The 21,335-nt window shown below is 43.6% G+C and overlaps 1 protein-coding gene across 1 annotated transcript in view; it reads left to right on the forward strand.

Annotated features, from left to right (window-relative positions):
- The window catches only part of slc4a10b (solute carrier family 4 member 10b), a gene marked incomplete at both ends in the record, with an annotated part of 308,140 nt that extends 287,015 nt beyond the window's left edge, over positions 1 to 21,125 (forward strand). The window contains 3 exons of the mRNA XM_084311423.1: positions 19,898 to 20,020; positions 20,881 to 20,927; positions 21,053 to 21,125. Coding sequence (XP_084167549.1) covers positions 19,898 to 20,020; positions 20,881 to 20,927; positions 21,053 to 21,125 — 243 coding nt within the window. The remainder of the gene's footprint in view (positions 1 to 19,897; positions 20,021 to 20,880; positions 20,928 to 21,052) is intronic.
- Positions 21,126 to 21,335: the final 210 nt, after the last annotated feature.

Below are 21,335 nucleotides of genomic sequence, written 5' to 3' on the forward strand. Positions count from 1 at the left end.
GGATTTTCCAAATCACCATGACAACAGATCCAAAAGTTTGAGCCTGGTCGAAAGCAGAGTTTAAGTTCAAGTTAGCCTGAACCATCGCCACGCCCCCGCAAAGAAGTGACAGCCCGTTTCCTGAAACTATTCCCACAGTCTACGATCTGCATTATACCATTCTGAATTACGTTTTTGTGCTCCATTCTTCCAGAGGGGGCTTTTGAAATGTAAAATAGACCCAAAATGCTGATACTAAATTCACTTTGTCCTAAATAATGCACGTTATATATACCGTGGCGCTCGCTCGTGCGATGTACACATTATGTGGTTATTTTAATTGTAACTGGGATTAAGATGTCTGATGAGATGCGCTGTTTGACGGATTTGAGAAATTGAATGAGCCGTTGACGTCACATTAATGAATGAGGATAAAGAGATAAACTTCATTCAAAACAAAGGATATTCTAAACACGGGTCTCTCGTTCATTAATGTATAAACAATGAATTTATCCCATCTGGCACAGTGGTGCAGCGGTAGTGCTCAAGCCTGCCAACCCAGCGACCGGGGTTCAAAACCCGGTGTTTCCAATATGATTTTTTTGAATATAATATTAATGATTATACGCCAAAGTAGCCTGGTTTTAAGTTAAAATATTATAAATCTACATGCATTGAGGATGTCATTCTTTATATAGCTCTCAACGTGCACCAAATTGAATTATTCCTATATTGCAAAAAGAAGGAAAAGACTAGGGTCTCGAACCCCGGTCGTCTGCGTGATAGTCAAAACAACAACCCGTTAGACCACATTGGAGATACGTTAAAGATCGACTATACATCAATCAATGGGTAAGAGAGCCGTATCGTAATTCTGTATAAGTTTAACTAATTATTTTCGCTAGCAAGATCTCATTTGATTATTCAATCCAGCAGGCAAGTTTAAAGAAATATAATCTGATTGATTGAGGTAATGAGGGACTTAAAATTAGCCTATAGATAACGCATTTAACTTGTCGGCGAGGCGATTGAGCCGTATTGCAATCTGTCAATAAAGTTTTAAATCAATTAATCAATCAATGGCGTTAGAGAATCAGGATCTCTGCCATCGATACGTGCTGGCTTTTCGCCTGAAGCGGCCGCGCGCATTTAGCCTGAGTCGCAAGTCTGGCTTGAGTTAACGAGACTGAATCCACCTTCGAGGAACAGGAAAATCCCGGCTTCGAACATCGGGTTAACTGAAGCTGGATAATGACATCTTGATCGACTTAGTTGAACCAGGTACAAGAAACAGGGCCCTGGTCTGGTGTTTGATGGTTTATAATTAGGGATGCCCCGATCGATCGGCCACCGATCGTTATCGGCCGATAATTAGTATAAATATGCGATCGGGGAATTCCGATAATTAGTCATATTCGCCGATCGCGGAAACTGATCAAGTGGATATCTCACTCGCTTGTCTCAGACGCACAGGACCTGCAAACTGCTCCTCCTCCCTAGCCCCGTCCGTACCCGTGTAGAGTTTGTAAACACAGAGGAGGCGGACCTCCTCTGCTGAGTCTAGATAGTGCATTCGACCTGAGCTAACGTTAGCTACCTAGCTATCGTTACTGTTTAAACAAAATTACCCAGTCAACTATTCACTTTTAGTAGGCATTGTCTAACGGTATTTAGCCGGCTAGCTACCGATAGCTCCTGATATCAACAAATGCTCCAGCAAGTCTTGTAGTGCATGTTGATACCTCCGTTAGCTCGCGTTAGCTGACGTTAATTCACTGTTCAAAACGAAATGTCCGATTGAACTAAATAGTTGTCTTAACGTCATCTAGCCGGCTAGCAGTAGCTACAGATAGCTCCTGATATCAATGTCTTATAACATTGATTGAATGCGTATTCGAGCTGAGGGCTTGCTGAATGTGAAATGACCAAAGCATAACGTTACCAATAGGGTCCCGCTGCAGCACCGGAGAATCCTTTTTGGTAGCTGGAGGCTACTAGAGTACACACAGACAGTGGAGCTGTTTGCAGATAGCGAGCATGTTGACTTGTTGCGTGGTGGCGATGTCTCGCAGATAATACAAGTACAAGTCTAATTATATAATATATATATTTTATTAAAAAAAATTATATAAAATAATTTTTAATTTCTTTTTAATCAAAAACGATCGGTATCGGATCGGTATCGGCCGATATGGCTCAGGACGATCGGTGATCGGTGGCAAAAAACGTGATCGGGGCATCCCTATTTATAATCGGTCAAGTGATGAGCTGGTGTTTGATGGCTCTGGTGTTTGATGGCTCTGGTGTTTGATGGTTTATACTCTTTCAGGTGCTGGTCTAGTGTTTGATGGTTTCTACTCTCTCAGGTGCTGGTCTGGTGTTTGATGGTTTCTACTCTTGCAGGTGCTGGTCTGGTGTTTGATGGCTCTGGTGTTTGATGGTTTATACTCTCTCAGGTGAAGGTCTGGTGTTTGATAGTTTCTACTCTTGCAGGTGCTGGTCTGGTGTTTGATGGCTCTGGTGTTTTTTTCTCTTTTTTTTCATATATTTTTATTTCATTTTTGGATGAAAGGCACAGGTACAGGCATACAATGCACATAAAACATAATTTAAATGATTTGCCAACTACAAGCATTGGCTTGCCCCTTGCCTCATTTAAAATAAAAAATCTTACCCCCAAACCCCTGCACCAACCACCGTTGACACAAAAAAAAATAATCCCCCCCAACCCACCCCGTCATAGGCCCGAAAAGAAACATAATTAAGCAAATTTCAACAAAGACCAAAAAAATTAAGGGAATTATACAGATATAATTAGTTATGTCATGCTAGTTATATAGTAGAGGTCCTAACTTGATAGAGAATATGGTTCCAGCTATCTATTGTTTGATAGTTTGCACCATTTAATCTAGCTGTAGAAAGCTCCATTGTTACAACATCATCTAATAACTGTTTCCAGTGATTAAAGGGCAGAGAATGTGGAGCTTGCCATCGCAGTGCCAACATTTTCTTTGCAGCGTTACTTCCTGCCAGCCAAAATCGTCTCTGAACAATACTTAAAGCTAAAGAATCATCATCATTAAGGAGCAATCATTTGGGACAACAGGGAATATGTTTTTGTAATACTTTAGATAGATAATTAGTTCTGTTCCCAGAAACTTTTGACTGTGGGGCATTCAGCTTTCCCACCCCTAACACTGCTAATTGTGTTAGTATGAACGACCAGCCAAGCTGATAGCAATGCGGAGAGCTGGGCTCGAACCCAGCGTCTCCTGCATTGGTGGCAAGCGCCTTGCCCACTACACCACCTAGCCGCCCCCGGGGTTAAATATGTTTTATGGACAACATTTTAATGAATCTGCTGATGATTTGGGTTTTGTGATGCCATAATAATATTTTCCCAAACTCTGGTCCAATTGATAGATTGATGGTGTTCTAATCCCAATTCTGTGCTCCACGATTGGATAACAGGTATTAACGAAGTACATCTTTGTGATAGATCTTTTGTATTTTATTTTTTTATTATTTTTTAAACAAACACATAAACAAACATGACAACACACGATAAGATATACAAGCATTAATTGTCAGAGCACATCCAATGAGATCACATTTTAGTTAATTGTCTTATATAAGATATACCCCTAATACCTGTTATCTAAAAAAACCTACACACATATGCTCCAGCTCGAACCCCCCCCTCCCGGACCCCACCTTGAGAAGTACCTCCACTATCCCTCGCACCTAACCAGACACTACCATTATAAGCTAGCTTTTATTCTCTCCACCACTTCTAACCACATTGACATTTTGGATTCATTGAGACCCAGAATTCTTGCTGTAGATATTTCTTGATAAATCACATCGAGATATGTAAGAAACCAAACTTTACGGCACATTTTTTCCGGTTGAAACCAGCGTGATGCGATCAGCTTTTTAGCTACTGTGATACCCGATAAAACCAATCTCTTTAGCTGTGGATTCACTGCAAACTCAAAAACATCATTCAATAGTAATACAGAGGGGTGTACAGGTATATTCCAAGATACAAGTTTTGATAATTGTTGGGTCACATCTTTCCAGAATGCCTTAACTGGTGGGCAGTCCCAATACATGTGCATAAATGTCCCTTCGTCCCCATTTGTACATTGGGAGCATTTGGAGTCTTGTTTAAGCCCCATTCGGCACAGTCTTATAGGAGTCAAGTATGTCCTGTGAATATAGTTAAGATTGATTTGTTGATGATCCGGGTTCCTTGATGTAAGTCGGACATTTGCCCAGGCTCCTTGCCAATCAAAGTCATTTTCCAGGTCTGGTATATCCCTCCTCCAGACAGAGTCTAGTTGGAGGGTTTCATACGAGGACGTTAGTAATTGATGATAAAATTCTGAAACAAAACCTCTCGATGTCTCTCTTTCGTAGAAGAATTTGTGGTATCTGTGGTGTTCAATTGGTCTGTCTAATGGAACACCGTGAGACTTCAAACATAGCTGTAACTGTTTGTAAAAAAGCCATGTGGACTTGGTGAGATTACATTTTTTGCGTATTTCTTTATCACTACAAAAACCCTGTTTGTTAAAAACATCCCCTAATGAGTGTATGCCTTGCTCTTCCCATATAGGGAATCTTATAGGTCGTTTTTCAATTAAGAGTGCATTGTTATTGAATAAGGGAGTATGATTGTGCCATTTATGTGGGTTAGGATTTTTTTTTGTGATTCACGTCATATCCGGATCGCATGAGTAATTATGGGGCAACATTTTCGTTCACAGTGCTTGATTGGTAGTTCAGTGTATGCTATGTCCTTCAGTCTATGTGGTGCTACTATGTTTTCTTCTAATTTTCACCAGGATACTAATGCTTGGGGGTCAAACCATGTTGTCAATGGTCTTAATGTGTACGCCTTAAAATATTGGAAAAAATCTGGAAATGCCATGCCACCATCTGCTTTATTTCTCTGTGCGGTGGATCTTTTTATACGTGGTGGTTTGTTATTCCAAATAAATTTGTATGTGGAGGAGTGTAATCTTTTCCAGTAACCCTCTGGAGGGGGTAACGGTAGCATTGAACTGAAGAAGTTGATTCTAGGTAGTACATCCATCTTAACTAGGGATGTCCGATATTATCGGCCGACCGATATTATCGGCCGATATCGGCAGTAAAATGTGATATCGGAAAATATCGGTATCGAATTTTTTTTTCTTCTTTTTTTACATTTATTTAACCTTTATTTACCCAGGCAAGCAAGTAAGAACCAATTCTTATTTTATTTATTGTCAAAAGTATGCATGTTGGTTTAATTCAACAACAAGAGATATGTAATGTTAATTTTTACTTTTTTAATTATCATATTTTGCACAGATAATGCTTACATTTAGAAAGCCTTTTGAATGCATCCAGTGAAATTATTAATTACCTGAAATTATTCCGTTTTTTTGGGGGGAAACCCTGCATATATCGGTATCGGTTGATATCGGTATCGGTATCGGTATCGAAATTAAGAGTTGGACAATATCGGAATATCGGTATCGGTAAAAATGCCAATATCGAGCATCCCTAATCTTAACTATTGATATCCGTGCTTGTACTGTGTTTTTAAGTTTTGCCCATCTATCAAGGTCGTCTTTGATTTTGTTTTGGATTTTTGTGTAATTGTGCTTCACCGTTTGTCTTATGGTGGGGAATATTTCCACTCCCAAGCATCTGAAATGTTTTACCATCGGTATCTCTCCTGGGAGGGTTATATCTTTTTTTGCAGGGGTGTTAAGTGGAAGGAAAGCCGACATCGGCCAATTTATCTTAAATCCCGATAAATCACCAAAGTCCTCAATCAACTTGAGCAGATGAGGCAATGTGGTGTTGGGGTTTTGCATGAACAATATTACGTCGTCCGCATATAAACTAATTTTTTGTTGTGTGCCCTTGATTACGATTGGTTCTATGGATTGGGATTGTCTTATATATTGTGCTAAAGGCTCTAATGATAGATTGAATAGTCCGGGACTAAGAGGACAACCCTGTCTGGCAGAGCGTGATACCGGAAAGATTTTGGAGATGATTGTGCCTGTTGTAATCATGGCTGATGGGTCTTTGTATAATACTTTAATCATATCAATGAATCCTTTACCTAACCCCATCCTTTCTAGTACTGCCCATAGATACGACCATTCCAGCCTGTCAAAGGCTTTCATAGCATCCAGGGACAGCATCGCCTTAGGTATGGTGTCATCCTTGTCGGCATCTAGTACGTGCAGTATTCGTCTTATGTTATCAGTGATCAGGCGGCCTCTTATGAAGCCAGTTTGGTCCGGGTGAACTAAAGACGTCATATGCTTTTGTAATCTGATGGCTAATACCTTAGAGTACAGTTTGATATCGGTTCCGAGGAGGCTTAAATGTCTATAACTACCGCACTCGTTGGGGTCTTTGTCTTTTTTAAGGAGAACTGTTATGAGTGCAATATTGTCATTCTTATGGAAGTTCCCCTCCTTGACTGAGTATAAGATCATATTTAGTAATAAGGGACCAATTATGTCCCAACAAGAAAGGTACATTTCTGATGGGAAACCGTCTCTTCCAGGAGCCTTACCACTTTGCATTGCGGTTATGGCCTTCTTGAGTTCCTCTAGTGTGATCGGTGTTTCTAACTGTTTAGCGTCATCCTCTGAAAGTTTAGGGAGAATAATTTGATTAAGAAATGTGTCCATTTTGTTTTGATCGAAGGTCGTTTCTGATTTATATAAGTCGGAGTAGAATTCTTTGAATGTATCGTTTATTTTTACAGGATCTGTTACAAGTACTTGTTGTGCTCTAATGGTAGTTATATCTGCAAATTTTGCATTGCAGTGATAGATCTTTATAAATTATAGAAACTTGACCTTTGGACAGACCTGCAGTTTTTTTTAGAGAAAGTAACTAAGGGGTGAGTAGTTGGTTTGGTCCATGGAACTCCATAGGCTCGCATAGCCGAACGGAGCTGTAAATATAAAAAAAGGAGGTGCCAGGTAAGTTATATATATGACTCTTTCAGATCTGAGAATGATCTTAAACCATTGTCCTCCATAACATCGGCAAGTACATGAATGCCACAATTGGACCATGATTGAGCTACAAAACAGCGGCCTCCGCTAAGAAATAAAGGGTTATGGAATAAGGGAGTCTGTTCATGCCACTTAGTATCCCATTTAAGTAACTTTTCATATTTGCGCCATAAAGATATGGCATGCGCTATCATCGGACCATAATGTAATCTACACTGCTTTAGTGAAATATCTGTGAAGACAATGTCTTGTAAACGAATCGGTGCCACAATATGTTTTTCAATATTAAGCCAGGGGGCCTCAGAATTTAAATTAAACCAACTCAACAGAGGACGAAATGATAACGCTTGAAAATATAACTTAAAATTTGGTACAGTTAAACCGCCAGATTGCCGCTCATTTTGTAAGGTAGCAAGTTTAACCCGAGCTCGCTTGCCTCGCCATATAAATTTTGAGACTGATCTATGTAAATTTTCCCAATGAGCAACAGGTGGGGCAATAGGAATCATGGAACTACAGAAGTTTACTCGAGGTAATATGTTCATTTTGATAATAGAGAGTAGACTCTTTGATAATAGAGACAGGTATATTACACCATCGATTGAGATCGTCTATGATTGACCTAATGGTTCTATTGTAGTTTACAGACACAATTTTTTCAATTGAAGGAAATATATCAATACCAAGATATTTAAATTGGGTTACAACTGGGATCTCATGGTCAAGCACAGAGTTGGGAGTGGTTCTTAGGTACATTAGTGCTGATTTGGTCCAGTTTATTTTATAACTTGATATTGAACTGAATTTTTCCAAAATGTGCAGGAGGCTTGAGAGGGACTGAGATACATTCTCCATATATAACAAGATGTCATCCGCATAGAGAGAAATATGATGATCAGTAGAATTTACAGAGATTGGCTTAATGTTTTCTTGATTGCCGTATAGCTTGGGCTAAAGGTTCAAGGGATAAAATAAATAAGCTTGCAGAAATCGGATCCCCTTGCCTACTTCCACGGGTGATTTTGAAAGGAGGAGAACTAATATTTCCGGTTATAACACTAGCTGATGGATTACAATTTTAAATTTTTACCATATTTATAAAATTTTGACCTAGTCCCATATGTTTCAGTACAGCCCAAAGATAGGTCCACTCCAGACGGTCAAAGGCCTTTTCTGCGTCAACAGAGAGAACAGCTGACGACACTTTAGCATGATAGGCGGAGTTGACAATGTGAAGGAGACGTCACAAATTATCAGACGAAAGTATTTTTTTTAACAAAACCACTTTGATCTGGGTGAATCAGTTTAGGTAAAAACTTTTCAAGACGGCAAGATAATACTTTACAACATAGTTTGGCATCTGTATTAATTAAAGAAATAGGGCGCAAATTAGAACACTGGTTTGGATCTTTACCTTTTTTTAATAAAAGAGATATTAGGGACATATTTACGTCTCTCCCTAAGGATCCATTAGATGTGGATATATTAATCATTTCAAGTAGTAGTGGGCCTAAAACATCCCAGAACCGCAAATAAAATTCAGGGGGAATGCCATCCCACCCTGGAGACGTGCCTTTATTCATAGTTTCCAGAGATGTTTTGAGTTCTTGTAATGATATAGGAGCACCCATTAAACTTGATTCAACTGATGACAAAACAGAGAGGTTAAGGCCACTTAAAAAAGATTCCATCTCTTCAGAGGAGCGCTCGCCTTCTGTAGTATATAAATCATTATAAAATTTAGCAAATCTTGTATTGATTAATTTTGGATCTGTAAGCAGCTCACCATTTTCTGATGTAACAGTAGTAATATTTCCTACAAGATCACTATTGTGTAGTTTGCTGGCCAGTATTTGACTCGATCGACTACCATGAAAGTATTTACTTACTCTACCTTTATGGATGGAAGATTCGGCTCTTTTCCTGATAAGATCGTTTAGTTCACTCCTATCATTGGCTAGTGTAGCGGCAGTCTGCTGAGAGTAATGCCTCTGTTGAGATAGGTCCAAGGTAGACAGCATGGTTTCTAATTCCGATATTCGTTTTAGCTGAGATTTATTAAGACTTGAAGAGAAAGTAATAGCATTATTTCCGACAAAGCCTTTAGTGGCGTCCCAAAGTATCCTGAAATCATCCACAGAGCTATTATTAATCAATAAAAATTGGGCTAGCTCAGACTGAAATTGCTCACAGAATGCTGGATTATCCAATAAAGAGCAATTAAAGCGCCATCTTGTGGCCTTTTTCTTAGCCTGGCTGAATTGAAATTGACAGAAATAGGCATGGTGATCTGATAAACTCATAGGTCGGATTTCAATTTGTTTGATGTCTGAAAATAAGGATGCTGATATTAAAACTAAAGCAATACGGGAAAATGATAGATGTCTATTAGAGAAAAAGGTATACTCCCTGTTGCCTGGATTATGAACCCGCCAAATATCAATAAGATTAAAGTCAGATAGCAAGTGCTTTAAAGCGTTTGTCGAGCGAGCATTATGATTAACTGCTTTAGATTTATCCCAGGTATGATCCAAAACAGAATTCATATCTGACCCAATAATCAACTGGAAATCAGCTAGTTCCATTAGTGCTTTATTCAATGATTGAAAAAAGTCTGGTTCATAACAGTTGGGTGCATAGACATTAATAAACGCAATTCTTTTACCATTATGAATACATTTTAGAAACGCTATTCTTCCTTCTTGATCACTGCCTTTGCCTATGATGGTAATTTAGCATTTTTTATCAATGATTATAGCAACCCCTTTGGTTTTTATTCAAAGCTGAAGCAGAAGAAGCCACTTTATAACGCTGATTTTCTAATTTATGCATATCTCTTTCAAGCAAGTGCGTTTCTTGTAACATGGCAATTTCAACTCGATTTCTTGATATAGTATCAAGACAGCTAGCCCTTTTAATGGAATTGTTAAGACCTTTAACGTTCCATGAAAAAATAGCTAAAGACGACATTTATAATATGAAGTAAAATAATTCAAAAGTATATGAATCTGTACTAATAGATAACCTAAATGTGGTCTTTGTTGACGAGATGCCCAAAGTACGAACATAAGAAGGGGAAAAAAGGCCCATATAACCCACCCCATTTAAAAAAATATATATATATATATATTCACAGCAGCCAATACTCAATCAATAAGCGTGATCGATATTTGGAATGGCGATCAGGAATTGGAATGATCCTTTTGGAGAACATCTGATCTGAGGTAAGGAATCTATTTTACCAGTCTTGGGATAATCAGAGTTGTATTCGCTGAGATCTCAGCGTTTGCCCTACTGTATGTGTGTGTGTGTGTGCGCGATCGCTGATGAGGAAATAAGAGAATAGATTGTTCAGCTCGCGTCTCTAGCGTGCATAAGTACACATACTATCGATAATCTAGCGTTTATTTGAAAACGATTCATAAAGAGGCAGAAAAATTACAACGTTTTTGTGTATTATAGAATATTCCAGTAAATGTCTTTTATCATGGAATCTTTATATTTTCCTTGAAAACAAGGGCTTTTCAAAATGCTATCAAACGAAAATTAACTGATAAAAAAACAATCCGCTTCGACAATGTTGACTGGAAAACGAGTCATTGATAAGCGACGGGCAGATTAGACACAGCCATAATTTAAAACATAGATTAGGCGTTATTAACGCTAACATTGAAGTGGATGGTGGGCATTCAACGGGTAAATCAAGGTTAAGCAAGGGCTCTGAAAGTGTTAAAAAACAGTACAAAAAAAACAAACAAAAAAAAACAAGAAAAAACAAAGGTGCTTGGTGCCCCTCCCACATAGATCCTCCCCACCCTGTATATCTAACACAGGGTTGTGACATAGCTGCAAAAGGAAGCTCATCTCCTCATGTCCCAGTGGGTGGCTGTGTGCTGGTCGGTTTCTGTGCAATTGGAGTAAACGGTATTGATTAACAGGTGTCTGAGCAACTATTCAGTTGGAACATATCTTTATGACATTTGTCAAATTGATAAAAATAATGTTAAAAAACTTTGTGTTTAACCAATTAATAAGTAGACTTAGATAGCTTAACTATGTCCCTCTGCACAGAGAAGCCCCGCAGAACAGCACCACAGATTAATCCTATGATGGACTATGCAGATGGATAGGTTCAATACAATTTAAAAAAAATTAAAGAATAACTGAAGAAAAAATAAATATGAAGAGCAACAGGTAAAATAAAAGTGATATTGGCCAAAGGTATGAAAATTACTTTAACATTGTTGGTATCACCATTAAATAATTAGTGTTCTGACTGTAGTCAGAGTCGAGTCCGGAAATTCTCTCCATCCTCCCTCCCCCCCACCACCCCCTCCCCTCTGGGTGCTCTGAGAGACACACAGACTCAAGGCTAGTTTAACATGTCTCAACAAATGTGCATGTTTGTATTAATTAATGATTGTGCCATTATTGCTATCAAATGTAATAATTGTGAATGATTTTCTGTAATGAGTTGTATGTGTATTTATCAAGCATCCTTGACTTCCAGGGACAACGATGTAAATAAGTCATTGGCTTTTTTGTTCCTATCCTTGACTAAAGCAAATATGTGATGTAATGATCTGTATATGTTTTGTTGTCTAAATAAATACCTATACCTACCGATAGGTTATGTAGATAACCTAGTTATATTAGTATTGGCTGAGCGTCCCGCTCTGAGCCTTACGAGATACCTCCCATTTCCTGGGATACCTAATGTATCTCCCACGAACAACTTACATGCACCCCACCTGTATGGGGCCCCGCCCCTTATGGTGGCACAGCCCATATAACCATGACTCTGGTCATGAAACACCCTTCCTCGCCAAAACCCGTCCCAGGAAAAGATCCCTCAAGAGGGAACACAGGGCCGGGCAGAGCGGGACGCTCAGCCAATACTAATATATTGCTATATATCGTATTTGCTTTCGCGTCCCGCTCTGAGCCTTACGAGATAATGGGGAAGAGCGGGCGCGAGACCCGACAGATGTACCCCCTGAGGACCCGTAAGCCCACATCAAGGGGTGCGGGGAGCCCTGTCACCCCATCCTTCCTAACGAAGGGGGGGCGCAGTCAACTCCACCTGAATGCGAACAAGAGGGAACTAGAACCCCTTGAACACACCGTACAGGCGGAACCACGTGTGACTCAACACACTGTGGCCCATACCCATACCCGACCAAAGGACGGGAAGCAGGAAAGGCCACAGACCCCAGAACCGCCTGGGAGACAGAACCCCCGGGCATGTCCATGAGGTAAAACCTTACAAAGGGGCCCGGTGAGGACCATGAAGCCGCAGCACAGATGTCCTCCACCGAGGCCCCACCCAGGAGAGCGGCAGAGGCAGCCACCCCACGAGTGGAGTGCGCCCTGACGCCCCCAGGGGGATCCTGCCCAGCCAACGTGTAGCAGAGGGTAATACCCTCACACAACCAATGGGACAGGCGCTGCTTCGACAGTGCCTTACCAGCACGAGCCCCACCGTAACAGACAAAAAGCTGGTCGGTAACCCTGAAGTCCTGAGTACGGCTGAGGTAAATCCCCAAAGCACGGACTGGACATGACAGGTGAAGGCCCGCATCTAACTCACTAGTGTGAGGAGGAGGACGAAAAGCCTGAACCACAATATCCCGGGAGCGGAAGGAACTCCGGATATTCTTAGGCACGAAAGCAGGATTAGGTCGCAGAGTGGCACCGCAATCGGTCCGAAAAGACAGGCACTCTGGACGTACCGAGAGAGCACAGAGCTCACCCACGCGTTTAGCGGAAGTGACAGCCAGTAGGAACGCGGTCTTGAAAGACAGCTGTCCCAACGGCGCCTGCTCGAGCGGCTCAAACGGGGCCAAGGACAACCGACCGAGGACCAATTGAAGATCCCAAGTCGGAGCCAAGGAGCGTTGCACCGGCTTAACGCGTCGAGCGCCAAGCAGGAAACGCTTCACAAGAGGGTGGCTGAACAAAACAGTCCCCTCAAAACCCTCATGATAGGAGGATATAGCTGCCGCATATACCCTCACTGTCGAAGCCGACAGCCTACCAAGAAGAGACTGGAGATAACGCAGAACAGCATCCAGGGGGCAGGAGACTGGGTCCCAGCCCCCCCCCCCCCTTACACCACTCTTGGAACGCACGCCACCTGCCCGCGTAAACCGCGACAGTGGAGGGAGCATGCGCACACCGGATGGTATCAACCACCGCGGGATCCATCCTCTCCAGACTCACCCTCCCACCAGCCACACCACCAGGCGTTGACCCAACACCGGAGGCTGGAAAAGCACTCCGTTGTGCTGCGAGAGGGCCGTCGCTGACCACGGAATGACCCAAGGAGGAGCGACCAGAAGCTGGATTAAGACCGGAAACCACACTGACGTGCCCCGGTCCGGCGCGACCAGGATCACCGTCCTGCGCTCCCTCCGTATCCGCTCCAACAGCTGACTCAACAGCTGTACAGGAGGGAAGGCGTACAGAAGACCGGGCGGCCACGGAAAGGTCGAGAAGGCATCCACCCCCAAGGGGGGATGATCCGCTCGACTGAGCGAGAACCACAAGGGGCACTTGTGAGAACATCGGCACGCAAACAGATCTACCGAGGCCTCCCCGAACCGATCCCAGATCTGTCTGACTATGTCGGGGCGGAGTTCCCACTCGTCGCGACGAGGACCGCCCCGAGACATTATATCCGCCGCCACATTTTCCGTACCAGGAACGTGGAGCGCCCGCAGACTGCGCAGCCTGCGGGATGCCCATAGCAACAGTTCGCGCGCCACCCGGAGCAGGCGGGCGGAACGAGTCCCACCCTGCCTGTTGATATACGCCGCCGCCGTCACATTGTCCGTCCTGACCAAAACGTGTTTGCCTACCACCAGGTGGCCGAGCCGTTTGAGGACCAGGAGGACCGCCTTCAACTCCAACACATTGATATGCAGGACAGCTGGGTCGGCATGACCCGTCCAGCTGCCCCCCACTGTATGGGTCCGAAACGCCCCTCCCCAACCTGTGAGAGAGGCGTCGGTGAAAACCGTGACATGGGAGCCACTGCTGCCCATGGGGACCCCAGCGGAGAGGATACCCAGCCTCCCCCAGTGGGCGAGATCCCCCCATATCGACAAAGGAACCGTCAACCGTCTCCCTTTGCCCCACACCGGATCTATTCTCAAAGAGAGAAACCACCTCTGTATCCGCCTCATAAAGAGGAGGCCAAGAGGGACCACCGTGTGGGCCGCCGACATAAGGCCCAGCAGACGCATCACCTGCAGCGCCGTAACCGTCCCTCCCAGACGGAAACCCCAGAGCGCGTGACGGAGATCCCCCCGACGCTGCTCCGAGAGGGTTGCAAGCATGGGCTTCGACCTCAATGTCAAGCCCAAGTACTCCACCTGTTGACTGGGAAGAGGGGTACTCTTCTTCCAATTCACAGCAAAACCCAGGCTGGTGAGGAATTTCACCACCAGTCGAGTATGAGACCTGGCAACCTCCTCTGAACGGCTGAGGAGCAGAATGTCGTCGAGATAGAACAGGACTCGTATCCCCCGACGACGTAAAGGCCCCAGAGCAGCCGCCACGCACTTGGTGAATGTGCGGGGAGCCAGAGAATAACCGAACGGCATTCTGTGGTACTCGTACGCTACGCCCTGAAACAGGAACCGTAGGAACTTCCTGTGAGGAGGGAAAATGGGTATGTGAAAATACGCATCCTTCAGGTCTATGGAGGTGAACCAGTCCCCCCTCCTGACAGCAAGCAGAAGGAGTCGGACGGTCAACATCCTGAACGGTCTCACTACAATCAACCGATTGAACATGGACAGATTCAGTATAGGTCTGACTCCCCCAGTTTTCTTGGGCACCAGAAAATAACGGGAGTAGACGCCTGACATTGCGTCCTCTCTCGGGACCACAACGACGGCCTGCTTCGCCAACAGAGATTGGATCTCGTCGGCCAGGGCTGTCACTGCGCCCGACCCTAACAATAGGGTCGGCACCAAACCTGAGAACGGAGGATGGGGCCGCGCAAACTGCAAAACCAGCCCCGCCTCTAACGTTCTCCTCATCCACCGATTCAAAGGGCATTCCCGTTGCCATATGTGAATATAATCCCACAGCGCCCCCGCCGTCAACTGACGCTGGGCCGCAAGGAACAGCAGATAATTGGCCCGGTCCCCCCCGTCGTGCAAAGCACCCAAGGGGGGACCCCGACAGAAAGGGCCGGTTTGATACGGGAGGAGCGGTCATCAAACTTGTGGACACACACTCACCCCCTGAACACCCCTCCAGCACACGCTGAGGAGTTGTTCCGCAGCCAGACACGCAAGGCCTGAGGACCCCATGGGCTCCTACACGCCGAAGCCCTGCAGTGATATTGCTACCACTCAAATCACGCTCACCTCTCCTTTGCAGACCACTGCCGGTTTGACGGGAGTGGGAGGCAACAGCGCGATACCCCGCCTGGCGAGGGCGAAGCCGGGGTAACCCCTGCTGAGCATTCAACAGAAGAGGCACCGAGTCCCCCTGCTGACCACTGGAGCTAGTGGCAGCTGTAACACCAGGTTCCACCCACCCACAACCTGCGGTGTAGGAACCACGCAACGACGGAACATTCTCACGGACAGACCCAGGCTCAGCCATCAACTGGGTGTCAGCCCCTGTCTCCATGAGAAGCGAAGAATGGGGCCGCATACGCTTCAATGAAGGTTCGCGGCCCGCAGCCAAAGGAGAACGCTCAGAGCCCCGCTTCTGGGGATACCAGAGAGAGGATTGAACGGGGAGCGGGCTGCTCGCGGCAAAATGACGACGGGTTGGTTTACCAAACCCGAAATCACCCAAAATGGCCGATCCCTCGGCCGCCAAGACTGTCGGCCTTGCGATACCCTGTCGATTCTCCAACCAGGGCACCACTGGCGGGGGAAACATGGCCGCCTGTCGAGGATCTCGCCACAGTCGTTGACGAGACCGTGCTCCCACCCCTGGCTGCACAGCGTGAGGCGGTGTAGGACCCGGATCAATAACCGCCTGCGCCTCCACAGAACGCCCAAAAAGACTATCTGTGGAAAAAGGAGTCGTGAGGAGAGAAAACCTATCCTCTTCCCCAAGAGGAGACTGCTCCAACCAAACATGCCTAACAACCAAAGTCGATAGCATCCGAATCCTCCCCGCAGTTATAGCTTGCGACTGAGTCAAGATCTCTATAACACCACAAACATGAATCACGTTCATAGTGTCGGTTGGACCCAAAGACCTACAACCCGACGCCATCTTGGATAGGAAAGTAGCCAGCTGAGCCAAAACACTGGCCGCCGCTAAATGCCATCCTGCAGCAGTATACCACTCATTCGTCCATACTGCCACCCTCCGAGCCGACATGCTATCAAGCAACAGCCGGGCGGAACGTCGTTCATCCCCGCCTGGGCACAAAAAAGAAGCTACCTGGCTACTTAGCCAAGGTACCCCCGGGCTGCACCCCGTCATCAGCCCCTTCACCCGCAAAAAAGGTAAATAGAGCTCAGCGAACCCCCCCACATCCACCACCGACTGACCTTCATCAATGAAGCTGGCAAGAGGAGGGAAAAGCGGAATCCCGCGGCGGGGATTATTAGACATTCCAGCGTCAACATCAGCGTTAGCAGAAGAAGCAGTAGTAGCATTAGCGTTAACAGCATGTTCCAGGATCGCCAGGACATCGCCCACTACAGTGGAACGATCGCCAAGCCGCCCCGGCCCTGGTGCCGAAACATACTCCACAGCACGACCAACACCGACATTGATGCCTACTGACACAGACCTCACCTTTGTACAAGCCGACCCGTTAGCCAAACCTTGTAGGCTGCCCCTCGGTCCGTCGCCGTCAGCCGAGGAACCACCAGCACAGGTCTCATGTGTCGCCGAAACAAGCTCCGGAGAATCCAGGTAAAAACAACTCTCCGGTAAGCCCTCAACATTACGAATCTTCCTTAATCTTTTCATTCCGCTAGTCTCGTATGGTGCACGCATCCATTACGCTGGGACGAAAATAGAGGAAGGGTGTTTCATGACCAGAGTCACGGTTATATGGGCTGTGCCACCATAAGGGGCTGGGCCCCATACAGGTGGGGTGCATGTAAGTTGTTCGTGGGAGATACATTAGGTATCCCAGGAAATGGGAGGTATCTCGTAAGGCTCAGAGCGGGACGCGAAAGCAAATACGATATATAACTACCTTCTTGAGTGAAAGTAAAAACAAATAAGAAACAGCAATAATTAGTAGTACTGATAATATCGCCTATAGTAGCATTTTATTTAACCATCAAAAGATGGTGAATATGAATGTCTGATATTATCTATATCATCTGTTAAGTATTATGCTAATGCAAGTGGTTATATACTAAACTATAGTAAGTTTAGTCTGAGGAGAATTTTAGTAATGGAAAACAAATAATGAAATGAGAAAAACAAGAAGAAAACAAGTAGTTAATAATAATAATACTAATAATAATAACAAAGAAGGTAGTAATATACACGTTAGACTCACTCCCCTACCTATACTTAAAAAAAATAAACGATTAAATATAAAACATTTAATATATATATATATATATATATATATATATATATATATATATATACTATGCAAAGGTAGTAAACAAAAGAAAGGGGGAGAAAGTAGAACAACTTAAATATTAAGTAACCAATATTTAACACTAAACGAAATTCATAAAATAATAATCATTAATTTCAAAGGAGTGCTCAATGGTAGAAATAAGTTTAAAAAAAAAAGAGTGTGGAAAGACTATAGAAAACCTTTATATGGAGTATTATGCAAGTGTGCTACCAACCTAATTATTATAAAAAAAAACATTGAAACAAAAAAAGCCTATTGTTGAAATAATGAGAATTTCAGATGCAAAAATATAAATAGTAAATATACTATATAAAAATAATAATAATAATTATGAAGGAAAAGAAAACCAAAGATGTAGGCTATAAACTGTAGATGCCTAAAAAATAGAGGGGATTTGTAATAATGCCTACTAATAGTGAACCATAAAGCACCAATAAGCTAATTACTATAGGCCCCTTTTTTCTTATTTTAATTTATATTTTTTTAAACACAACAAAAAAAAGACAAAAAGCCATATATATATATATATATATATATATATATATATATATATGTATATATATAAAAAGGAGAACTGCAGGCAATAGCAAGTGAAAAAAAAGAGAACGAGAAATAAGGAACCCCACCTCATATAAGCAACAGAGAGGCTAATGGACAACATTTGAGGAAAATAAAATAAATAAAGAATCCATTAGACCATGTCGGGTTTCCATATTACTTAATAGCCAATATCAGCGTGAGGTTACTCAGCTGTAGGTTATAATAGACAACAATAGATCATTTTAATACCTGCTTTCTTGTAATGTCCTTGCGCTGATTAATAGATAATTCACCATTGCTTAGACGTCTCCCTCCTATCAAGCCTTCGCAGCTCAGATCTCACCTCTTTAAATTCAGATCTTTTCTTTAGGATTTCGGGATTAACTTCGGGGAAAATGCTGATCTTTGCCCCATTGTAGCTTATAGATTTTGATTCTCCTGCCAGCCGAACAATCTTTCTTTTGACCTCAAGGCTGTATAGCCTCGCAATCATGCACCGAGGAGCATTCTTCACGGGGCCAGTGCGATGCGCCACACAAACGACTGGAGCGGGTCCAATAATATCTTCTCCAAACATCTCATACAGGAGCTTGGTGGTATAGTTGCCAGCTTCAATACCAGCAGAGAGCCCGAAAATTCTTATATTAAACTTTCGGCTGTGATTCTCGAGCTGTTCTGTCTTCTGTCGCAGACGTTTATTTTCTTCCATTATCGTATTCTGGCGACGCTCCAGCTCAGAGATTCTCACATCAGCTTCAACACTGGCCTGGTCGTGGTCATTAATTCTGTCAATACAGGACTACACCTGGGTCTTTAGCTTATCCAGACATGTATTAACTGAAGCCAATTTAATATCCAAGGCTGAAGTGATTTCTTCTCTAACAATTTCACGCATTACCGTAGCCATTTCAGCAGTGAAAGATTTACCGTGGCGCGTGCCTTGAGCCATGGTGAACAGCAGCAGGTGTGCCTGTGGCTCGTTAAACAAACAGGTGTAGTCAATCCAGATTGTGTCGTCTTGCCCTCTTACACGCTTTGATAGTTCAAGTTCAATGAGGTATCACACGGAAAAATATAAAAGTCTTTCTCAGAACAAAGAGGTTTTAATTAATTAGTAGCAAAAGTCCATCGGAATACTTATATTTGATTAATGGGAGCAGCCGGAGAGAAGCAACCAAACGTGTCACAGCATGCCACCGGAAACCTGTACTGTTGATGGCTCTGGTGTTTGATGGCTCTGGTGTTTGATGGTTTCTACTCTCTCAGGTGCTGGTCTGGTGTTTGATGGTTTCTACTCTCTCAGGTGCTGGTCTGGTGTTTGATGGTTTCTACTGTCAGGTGCTGGTCTGGTGTTTGATGGTTTCTACTCTCTCAGGTGCTGGTCTGGTGTTTGATGGTTTCTACTTTTGCGGGTTCTGGTCTCGTGTTTGATGGTTTATACTCTCTCAGGTGCTGGTCTGGTGTTTGATGGTTTCTACTCTTGCAGGTTCTGGCTCTGGTGTTTGATGGTTTCTACTCTTCCACGTGCTGGTCTGGTGTTTGATGGTTTCTACTCTCTCAGGTGCTGGTCTGGTGTTTGATGGTTTCTACTCTCTCAGGTGCTGGTCTGGTGTTTGATGGTTTCTACTTTAGAAGGTTCTGGTCTCGTGTTTGATGGTTTATACTCTCTCAGGTGCTGGTCTGGTGTTTGATGGTTTCTACTCTTGCAGGTTCTGGCTCTGGTGTTTGATGGTTTCTACTCTTGCAGGTTCTGGCTCTGGTGTTCATCAGGAAGCTGATGGACCTCATCTTCTCCAAGAAGGAGATGAGTTGGCTGGACGACCTGATGCCAGACAGCAAGAAGAAGACACTGGAGGACTCCGATGAAGAGGTATGTTTGAAAGGGAACTCGCTGCTTAACCCTTTCACTACCACACTACGGAAGGTTAACCCTTTCACTGACACACAACAGAGGGTTAACCCTTTCACAACCACACTACAGAAGGTTAACCCTTTCACTACCACACTACAGAAGGTTAACATTTCACTACCACACTACAGAAGGTTAACCCTTTCACTACCCCACGACAGATGGTTAACCCTTTCACTACCACACTACAGAAGGTTAACCCTTTCACTACCACACTACAGACGGTTATCCATCTGTAGTGTGGTAGTGAAAGGTTAACCTTCTGTAGTGTGGTAGTGAAAGGGTTAAAGTGACTAAATGTTTCAGAGCTTGTTTCGTTGAAACATTAGGCGACTAATGACAAGACCACGACTCACCTCCACGGTACTGGAGGTCAAAGTGACTTTGTTTATTTATCAATGTGTCGCTTTTAGATCCAATTGACCATAATATTCACATGGCGGCCATTTTGCTCTTATGTCGTGCTCAGGTTGGACTTCCTCTTTCTTTGCCTTCCAACTGACTGATCTCTGACCATTGTGTGTCGACTTGTAACTGTCTTAGCTCGATCTTTTATTGTTTATTCTTATATATTATGCCTAAAGTATATACGTATGCAATTGCTGATAAACTGTGTCTTTGTTTTGTAAGCTTGTCGTGGCTGTAAACGAGGGTAACCTCGGTGTCTCACGAGTTGAAATAAAGATTTGAAATGGAACGAAGGCTCTGACATGAGAGCAAAATGGCCGCCCTGTGAATATGGTCAATAGAGAGCTAGCTGGCGTAGTGTTTCTCTGGATTATCGCAATTCATATCGTACGTCAATTTTCTTCTTAAATCAGGACGACGATGGACTCGGGAAAGAGACGGTTCCCCTGGGGGGGCAAACGTAAGTTCATCCATCGTACATGTGACATGTATTCGCTGCTTATTACAAGGAACATGATTATGTGCATAACTGACATTTCTTTAGCGAATAAAAAAAAATGTGTTGCCTACTTATTGCTTCCTCAGAGGTGTCCCTGTCATGAACATCACAGATGAGATGTCCAAAGGCTCTTTTGGGAACACTTGGAATGCCGACTGAAAAAACAACACCGTAGAAAATGAATGGTAAGAATTTATTCATAATCCCACAGATTATTATGTATTATTAATTATTATTATTGTGTATCAAACTGATGGCGTTCCTCCACCGCATGGCTGCTTCTCAACCTGTGGCTGCTTTCCTCAGAAGCAACAGTTGTGATAGGAGGATCAAGAAAAGAGGGTGGGGATTGAGCCAATTCTGCATTGA

This window comes from Notolepis coatsorum, assembly GCF_963971535.1.
Source record: "Notolepis coatsorum genome assembly, chromosome: 3".
Taxonomy (NCBI): Eukaryota; Metazoa; Chordata; class Actinopteri; order Aulopiformes; family Paralepididae; genus Notolepis; species Notolepis coatsorum.